The 9454-nt window shown below is 39.7% G+C and overlaps 1 protein-coding gene and 1 pseudogene across 2 annotated transcripts; both read left to right on the top strand.

Moving 5' to 3' along the window:
* Positions 1-301: 301 nt before the first annotated feature.
* LOC134335108 (zinc finger protein 70-like) lies at positions 302-3679 on the top strand. 2 transcript variants are annotated; one of them, XM_063017524.1, is made up of 4 exons: positions 302-482; positions 1840-1955; positions 2042-2146; positions 2347-3679. In XM_063017524.1, the coding sequence occupies exons 2-4, from the start codon at positions 1850-1852 to the stop codon at positions 3315-3317; spliced, it is 1182 nt and encodes a 393-aa protein (XP_062873594.1). In that variant the 5' UTR covers positions 302-482; positions 1840-1849; the 3' UTR covers positions 3318-3679. The 2 variants fall into 2 exon arrangements, with proteins under 2 accessions (XP_062873594.1, XP_062873586.1); XM_063017516.1 differs by lacking the exon at positions 302-482 and having other exon boundaries at positions 1723-1955.
* A 5434-nt stretch (positions 3680-9113) lies between these two features.
* The window catches only part of LOC134334891 (uncharacterized), a 759100-nt pseudogene continuing 758759 nt past the window's right edge, over positions 9114-9454 (top strand).

Below are 9454 nucleotides of genomic sequence, written 5' to 3'. Positions count from 1 at the left end.
CTGTAATTTTCAGGGAGTTTTTCCTTGCCACAGTCGCCCTCGGCTTGCTCAACAGGGGTTTTTGTATCTGTTGGTCCTGGATTTTGTAAAGTTGCTTTAAGACAATGTCTATTGTAAAAAGCGCTATATAAATAAAGTTGACTTGATCTGACTTGAATTTTCGAAATCTCATTCATTTTTCCCATTTCAAAATTTCAGATCAAATCTCTCTGTATGAGTAAGAGTAAGAGCAGCAGAATTCTGAACTATTTGTAGGAGACAAAGTGACCTGGAGGGAAGCACATAGATCAGAGAGGAGTCACAAGAGCATGGAGCAGTGTCTCAGCTGGCCTAGAGAATCGAACCCAGGACCTTCTTGCTGCTGTTACACTTCTGTCCAGTAGGGGGGAGAATAAACCTAAACATTGTGGATCAACCAGCTCAGTTCAAACAACAACAAGAGGAAGAAACAGGAGCTAACGTGTTCGTGTTTAAGTGACTCTGTAAGTTTATATTTATTTATTTTTATTACACTTTCATTATTAACTACATTCTTAATAATAATACAACAAAAGTTTATAATAAAAACACTTTGAAGATTTAAGTAGATTAAACACAGCAGCTGCTAACTGTTAGCATCACACATGATTCAGTTCTAATGAACCGATTCACCTCAGCTGATTCAGCTAAATGTATTATTTAGTTTTCACTTTAACGCTTATTGTAAAAAAAGAGAAATAAATCAAGTTATTTTAACTTTGTTTCATATTAAAACCTCGAGTTCTTTTAGCGTTGTTTACAGTATGTACAGTTTTGTAGACACGTCGTGTTTAGCTTTGTTTACAGGTTATTTTTACAGATTTATACAAACACAGTAAATTATTTACTTTTGTTTTATTTTGTTCTCATACGAGCACTTTACATTCTTTTATCTTTAATGATCAATAAGAGTCAATTTACAATTTCACATCCATAAATAAGAGCAGACAGCAATTATACCCACCAGCCATAAGATTAAACCACTTACTGTCCATGTTATCAGCTCCACTTATTATATACAAGCACTTTGTAGTTCTACAATTACTGACTGTAGTTCATCTGTTTCTCTACATGCTTTGTTACCCCCCTTTCACCCTGTTCTTCAATAGTCAGGACCACCACAGAGCAGGTATTATTTAGGTGGTGGATCATTCTCAGCACTGCAGTGATACTGACATGGTGGTGGTGTGTTAGTGTGTGTTGTGCTGGTATGAGTGGATAAGACACAGCAGCGCTGCTGGAGTTTTTAAACACCTCACTGTCACTGCTGGACTGAGAATAGTCCACCAACCAAAAAGCGTCCTGTGACCACTGATAAAGGTCTAGAAGATGAGCGACTCAAACAGCAGCAATAGATGAGCGATCGTCTCTGACTTTACATCTACAAGGTGGACCGACTAGGTAGGAGTGTCTAATAGAGTGGACAGTGAGTGGACACGGTGTTTAAAAACTCCAGCAGCGCTGCTGTGTCTGATCCACTCATACCAACACAACACACACTAACACACCACCACCATGTCAGTGTCACTGCAGTGCTGAGAATGATCCACCACCTAAATAATACCTGCTCTGTGGTGGTCCTGTGGGGGTCCTGACCATTGAAGAACAGGGTGAAAGGGGGTAACAAAGCATGTAGAGAAACAGATGGACTACAGTCAGTAATTGTAGAACTATAAAGTGCTTCTATATGGTAAGTGGAGCTGATAACATGGACAGTGAGTGTAGAAACAAGGTGGTTTTAATGTTTTTGACCTGTTGCACTGTGGGAATATGTGGTGTACTATCCGTCTATCCATCCACGTCTGTTTGTGTGTCTATTAGATCTGTAATAATGCAGTCAGCAGAAGAGGGACACGTCGCCCCCATGGATCTAGAAGATGAAGGATTCCAGAAGAAACTAATAAAAAAGGAGGAAGATGAAGATGAAAGTTTCTTCTGTAAGTACATGTGGAACAATATACCGCTGTTCCACCAGACAGTGTGGTACAGAACGTTTCTTCTTCACATGTTGATGTCATTTCAGATGAAGTATCATTAATCCCTGTGGAACACGACACCTCTGAGGAACACCTCACCCCAGGTTTCCAGCCTCAGAAGAAGGAGGAACCTGAAGATGAAGATGATCTCAGTAAGAACGTCTTTATCTGTCAGAATTGTTTCCACCAGCAGTAACAATAACCATAATAACCATCATACACTGACTGAATATGTGATGTTTGTAATTGTGTTCTGGTCCTGGAGGCACAAAGCTTTGTTTCTATAGGTTCACGTATATACCTGAACTTCCCGTAAACCACCTGAAGAGCAGCTTGTGTTTTTCTTCTTCAGGATTGAACAAGGATTTCTGCTGCTCCTCGAGTCCACGTTCCTGTACAACCCAAAATCATCTCCACAAACACATCAAGACCCCCAACAGTGTCAAATATGAGACCCTGGTGAAGATTAAGACTGAACATGAGGATCTGACGCCCACCAGAAGCTCCAGTGATCAGCAGACGTCCTCTGGTGCTGTCAGCATTAACAGCTCTCTCACCAGAGAACAGAACAGAAGGAACGTCTGCTCACAGTGTGGGAAGAGCTTTCGTTCTCCCAGTGCTCTTAAAATACACCAGCGCATTCACACTGGAGAGAAACCGTATCAGTGCTCACAGTGTGGGAAGAGCTTTAGTTCTCTAGGTGCTCTTAAGGTACACCAGCGCATTCACACTGGAGAGAAACCGTATCAGTGCTCACAGTGTGGGAAGAGCTTTAGTTCAATGGGTGCTCTCAAGGTACACCAGCGCATTCACACTGGAGAGAAACCATATCAGTGCTCACAGTGTGGGAGGAGCTTTAATCAACAGAGTGTTTTCAAAAGACATCAGCGCATTCACACCAGAGAGAAACCGTATCAGTGCTCACAGTGTGGGAAGAGTTTTTATCGACAGAGTCATCTCAAACTACACCAGCTCATTCACACTGGCGAGAAACCATATCTGTGCTCACACTGTGGGAAGAGTTTTAATCAGCACAGTAATCTTAAAGAGCACCAGCGCAGTCACACTGGAAAGAAATCGTATCAGTTCTCACAGTGTGGGAAGAGGTTTAGTCAACAGAGTGTTTTCAAAAGACATCAGCGCATTCACACTGGAGAGAAACCGTATCAGTGTTCACAGTGTGGAAAGAGTTTTTATCACCTAATTTATCTCAAAATCCACCAGCGCATTCACTCTGGAGCGAAACCGTATCGGTGTTCACAGTGTGGGAAGAGTTTTAATCAGCAGAGTGATCTCAAAATACACCAGCGCATTCACACTTGATGAAAACCGCGTCAGAGCTCACAGTGAGGGAATTTTTGTCTATAAATTAGTCAGTGATGTTACCAAGCTAGACAAAACAAAGTTTGTAGAAGTTTTTACTGGTCATTCACTTCTAGATCGACTTCATGTCTGGTGACAAAGGTCATCATGGTGCGACATGAATTAAGTAGCAGCACTATAATAATTTTTTGGTGTTTAATGCCATAATGGTGGAACAAGGACGTGTTCTGTAATGTCATGTTTAGTAATCATACATGTTGTACGTTTTGTCTCTTATTATGAATAATTGATGTAATATTGATGTATTTGATGTATGATGTAGCACTAAGGTAAGTGAATAATAAAACATTTACTTGAGATTATTCATGTTTCTTTACATTTTATATAAAATCTCTCCCGGCTTTTCTGAATGATCAGTTACTTTCTCTGCTGATCTCTCCAGATACTGTTTCATAAAGTGCAGCTAATGCAGCTAACTTTTTAACATGGTCCAATAGAATGTCTGAATACACCCCCCCCCCCAAAAAAAAGGTACAAAATCTCTTGCACACACCAAAGGATATGGGTGATTGAGCTATTAAGCTAAATTTGCATCACAAACACATTAATGTGTACTACATAGTGCACTAGATAGTGTAAAATATAATAGATTCATGTTCCCTACATAGTGCACTAAATTGTGTATTAGAAAAGAATTTATGTTCCTTACTTAGTGCACTAGATAATAGACTTATTTGATAATAGATAATAGACTAGATAATAGACTTATGTTTCTTACATAATGCTTTGAGTAGTGTATTTAACGAATTTAGGTTTCCTACATAGTGCACTAAATATATGATAGTGTATTAAATAATGCATTCATGTTCACTATTTATTGGGATTTTAACATCATGTTTTACACTTCTGGTTACATTCATGACAGGAAACGGTAGTTTATCTTCACACAAGGTTCTTCAGTTCACAAGTTTATATCAAACACAGTCATGGACAATTTAGTGTCTCCAACTGACCTCACTTGCATGTTTTTGGACTGTGGGAGGTAACCGGAGCACCCGGGGGAAACCCATGCAGACCCGGAGAGAACATGCAAACTCCACACAGAAAGAGCCCGGACCGCCCCACCTGGGGATTGAACCCAGGACCTTCTTGCTGTGAGATGACAGTGATACCAACTTAGCCACTGTGCCACCCCTAGTTTTATTATAAAAAATATTCCTGTCCTTAATGATACAGTGCTAAACATATCAGACATACAGTACCAGTCAAAAGTTTGGACACACTTTCTCATTCCTGTGGTTTTTCTTGATTTTTTTTTTTTAATTTCTACATTGTAGATTAATACTGAAGACATCCAAACAATGAAGGAACACATATGGAATTATGTAGTAAACAAAAAAGTGTTAAACAAACCAGAATATGTTTTATATTTTATATTATTTAAAGTAGCCATATTTTGCTCTGATGACAGCTTTGCACACTTTTTGGAATTTTTTCAATCAGCTTCATGAGGTTGCTGTGACTTGTCAAGAGCTAATTTCTGGAATTTCTTGCTTTTTTAATGTGTTTGAGACCATCAGTTGTGCTGTGCAGAGGTAGAGTTGGTAAAATATAAAACATATTCTGGTTTATTTAACACTTTTTTGTTCACTACATAATTCCATACGTGTTCCTTTATAGTTTGGATGTCTTCAGTATTAATCTACAATGTAGAAAATAAAAATAATCAAGAAAAACCATTGAAGAGAAGGTGTGTCCAAACTTTTGACTGGTACTGTATGTCTGAAAAAAATTCTTAAAATATATTTTAAAACATAAGAGATAAGATAAGACTTTATTGATCCCCTTAGGGAAATTAACTTGTTACAGCAGTATGAAGACAGGAAAAACAGAAAGAAATACAACTAAGAAATACAACTAAGTAAAAAATACAACCAAGTAAAAATATTGCACACATAGTGTGTAGTTATTTACTCTATAAAATATCTAGAAAATACCTCTCTATTCTGTAAATCTAGACCAGGAGTGCCCACACTTTTATAGCTTAAGATCTACTGTTTCAGTCTACAGGTCATCACATCTACTTTTTAAGGTCAGACTCATCATTTTGAAGCTTTTTAAATGCACTTCAGTTCCTGTATTGATATTCAGCTTTACAGGACAAGTGACTGAAAAATCACACTGACTTTATTCTGATGATTTGCTCTAAATTTGCTCTGTCAGTCAGGTTTATGTATCTGGACAGAAGCTGCTGATACTGATTCTTAAACAGATTTTCAGGTGTTCATCAGTAAGGACCGTCAAATATAAAGCTGTCAAATATGTGGCAGTAAAATATGTGAAAGTTCCAAATTGTCCAGCAGAGACCCTCGACTGCGTATATACAGGGGTTGGACAAAATAACGGAAACACCTGGTTTTAGACCACAATAATTTATTAGTATGGTGTAGGGCCTCCTTTTGCGGCCAATGCAGCGTCAATTCGTCTTGGAAATGACATATACAAGTCCTGCACAGTGGTCAGAGGGATTTTAAGCCATTCTTCTTGCAGGATAGTGGCCAGGTCACTACGTGATGCTGGTGGAGGAAAACGTTTCCTGACTCGCTTCTCCAAAACACCCCAAAGTGGCTCAATAATATTTAGATCTGGTGACTGTGCAGGCCATGGGAGATGTTCAACTTCACTTTCATGTTCATCAAACCAATCTTTCACCAGTCTTGCTGTGTGTATTGGTGCATTGTCATCCTGATACACGGCACCGCCATTGGATGCACATGGTCCTCCAGAATGGTTCGGTAGTCCTTGGCAGTGACGCGCCCATCTAGCACAAGTATTGGGCCAAGGGAATGCCATGATATGGCAGCCCAAACCATCACTGATCCACCCCCATGCTTCACTCTGGGCATGCAACAGTCTGGGTGGTACGCTTCTTTGGGGCTTCTCCACACCGTAACTCTCCCGGATGTGGGGAAAACAGTAAAGGTGGACTCATCAGAGAACAATACATGTTTCACATTGTCCACAGCCCAAGATTTGCGCTCCTTGCACCATTGAAACCGACGTTTGGCATCGGCACGAGTGACCAAAGGTTTGGCTATAGCAGCCTGGCCGTGTATATTGACCCTGTGGAGCTCCCGACGGACAGTTCTGGTGGAAACAGGAGAGTTGAGGTGCACATTTAATTCTGCCGTGATTTGGGCAGCCGTGGTTTTATGTTTTTTGGATACAATCCGGGTTAGCACCCGAACATCCCTTTCAGACAGCTTCCTCTTGTGTCCACAGTTAATCCTGTTGGATGTGGTTTGTCCTTCTTGGTGGTATGCTGACATTACCCTGGATACCGTGGCTCTTGATACATCACAAAGACTTGCTGTCTTGGTCACAGATGCGCCAGCAAGACGTGCACCAACAATTTGTCCTCTTTTGAACTCTGGTATGTCACCCATAATGTTGAATGCATTGCAATATTTTGAGCAAAACTGTGCTCTTACCCTGCTAATTGAACCTTCACACTCTGCTCTTACTGGTGCAATGTGCAATTAATGAAGATTGGCCACCAGACTGGTCCAATTTAGCCATGAAACCTCCCACACTAAAATGACAGGTGTTTCAGTTATTTTGTCCAACCCCTGTATGTCAGATTGTAGGTTAAAATTTCTCCATCAGCAAACATTGTAGATCAGCGGTGCTTTAGGTAAGATAAGGCGTAGTTATTGTAACAGACTTTTCTGTTACATGCAAAATTATCCATGACTGTGTTTGATATAAACTTGTGAATCGAATAAACTTGTGTGATGAATAACTACCGTTCCTGTCATGAATGTAACCAAAGTGTAAAAACATGACGTTAAAATCCTAATAAACAAACAAACAATCTATTTTGTTTCACCCCCTTAAGGTGCAGGTGTTAGGCATATAGTGAGAGTAAATAGTTGATGTGGTTTGCAGGTGGACACACGACAGAGGGTGAAGAGTGCAGGAAAGTGAGACCAGGCAGCCTCTCTGTGCATAGATTATAATTAATTGTAACATTATGGCACCTTACGGCGAGAAGGTCTTGGGTTCCATCCCCAGGTGGGGCGGTCTGGGTCCTTTCTGTGTGAAGTTTGCATGTTCTCCCCGTGTCTGCATGGGTTTACTCCCACAGTCCAAAGACGTGCAAGTGAGGTGAATTGAGTGTAACCAGTGTAAAACATGTAGCATGTGTGCTAAATTATTTTATTTTTGTTTGTACGTGTTTATCACAGAAAATAAGCTAAGGCCATTGAGTTTTTGTTTTTAAATGCTTATAAAATAAATGTATGAATTGTTACTAACCCTGTGTTTAGTTTCATTCCTTAAAATGAATATAAGTCGTCAGGAGATGCTAAAATTGTTAACATTACCCATAAATCAGAGGAGTCACAAGAGCATGGAGCAGTGTCTCAGCTGGCCTAGAGAATCGAACCCAGGACCTTCTTGCTGCTGTTACACTTCTGTCCAGTAGGGGGGAGAATAAACCTAAACATTGTGGATCAACCAGCTCAGTTCAAACAACAACAAGAGGAAGAAACAGGAGCTAACGTGTTCGTGTTTAAGTGACTCTGTAAGTTAATATTTATTTATTTTTAATACACTTTCATTATTAACTACATTCTTAATAATAATACAACAAAAGTTCATAATAAAAACACTTTGAGAATTTAAGTAGATTGAACACAGCAGCTGCTAACTGATAGCATCACACATGATTCAGTTCTAATGAACCGATTCACCTCAGCTGATTCAGCTAAATGTATTATTTAGTTTTCACTTTAACGCTTATTGTAAAAAAAGAGAAATAAATCAAGTTATTTTAACTTTGTTTCATATTAAAACCTCGAGTTCTTTTAGCGTTGTTTACAGTATGTACAGTTTTGTAGACACGTGGTGTTTAGCTTTGTTTACAGGTTATTTTTACAGATTTATACAAACACAGTAAATTATTTACTTTTGTTTTATTTTGTTCTCATACGAGCACTTTACATTCTTTTATCTTTAATGATCAATAAGATTCAATTTACAATTTCACATCCATAAATAAGAGCAGACAGCAATTATACCCACCAGCCATAAGATTAAACCACTTACTGTCCATGTTATCAGCTCCACTTATTATATACAAGCACTTTGTAGTTCTACAATTACTGACTGTAGTCCATCTGTTTCTCTGCATGCTTTGTTACCCCCTTTCATGTTGTTCTTCAATTGTCAGGACCACCACAGAGCAGGTATTATTTAGGTGGTGGATCATTCTCAGCACTGCAGTGACACTGACATGGTGGTGGTGTGTTAGTGTGTGTTGTGCTGGTATAAGTAGATCAGACACAGCAGTTCTGCTGGAGTTTTTAAACACCTCACTGAGAATAGTCCACCAACCAAAAACCGTCCTGTGACCACTGATGAAGGTCTAGAAGATGACCGACTCAAACAGCAGCAATAGATGAGCGATCGTCTCTGACTTTACATCTACAAGGTGGACCGACAAGGTAGGAGTGTCTAATAGAGTGGACAGTGAGTGGACACGGTGTTTAAAAACTCCAGCAGCACTGCTGTGTCTGATCCACTCATACCAACACAACACACACTAACACACCACCACCATGTCAATGTCACTGCAGTGCTGAGAATGATCCACCACCTAAATAATACCTGCTCTGTGGGGGTCCTGAGCATTGAAGAACAGCATGAAAGGGGGTAACAAAGCATGTAGAGAAACAGATGGACTACAGTCAGTAATTGTAGAACTATAAAGTGCTTCTATATGGTAAGTGGAGCTGATAACATGGACAGTGAGTGGTTTTAATGTTTTTGACCTGTTGCACTGTGGGAATATGTGGTGTACTATCCGTCTATCCATCCACGTCTGTTTGTGTGTCTATTAGATCTTTAATAATGCAGTCAGCAGAAGAGGGACACGTCGCCCCCGTGGATCTAGAAGATGAAGGATTCCAGAAGAAAATAATAAAAAAGGAGGAAGATGAAGATGAAAGTTTCTGCTGTAAGTACATGTGGAACAATATACCGCTGTTCCACCAGACAGTGTGGTACAGAACAGGATGGTCAGTATTGGGGTCAGTAATCAGTGGAATGAATAGGACGATATGGAAAGTTGATTT

Source organism: Trichomycterus rosablanca, chromosome 2 (assembly GCF_030014385.1).
Source record: "Trichomycterus rosablanca isolate fTriRos1 chromosome 2, fTriRos1.hap1, whole genome shotgun sequence".
NCBI classification, from domain to species: Eukaryota; Metazoa; Chordata; class Actinopteri; order Siluriformes; family Trichomycteridae; genus Trichomycterus; species Trichomycterus rosablanca.
Note: the sequence above shows the minus strand (reverse complement) of the source record. Positions and strands in the feature narration are given on the sequence as shown.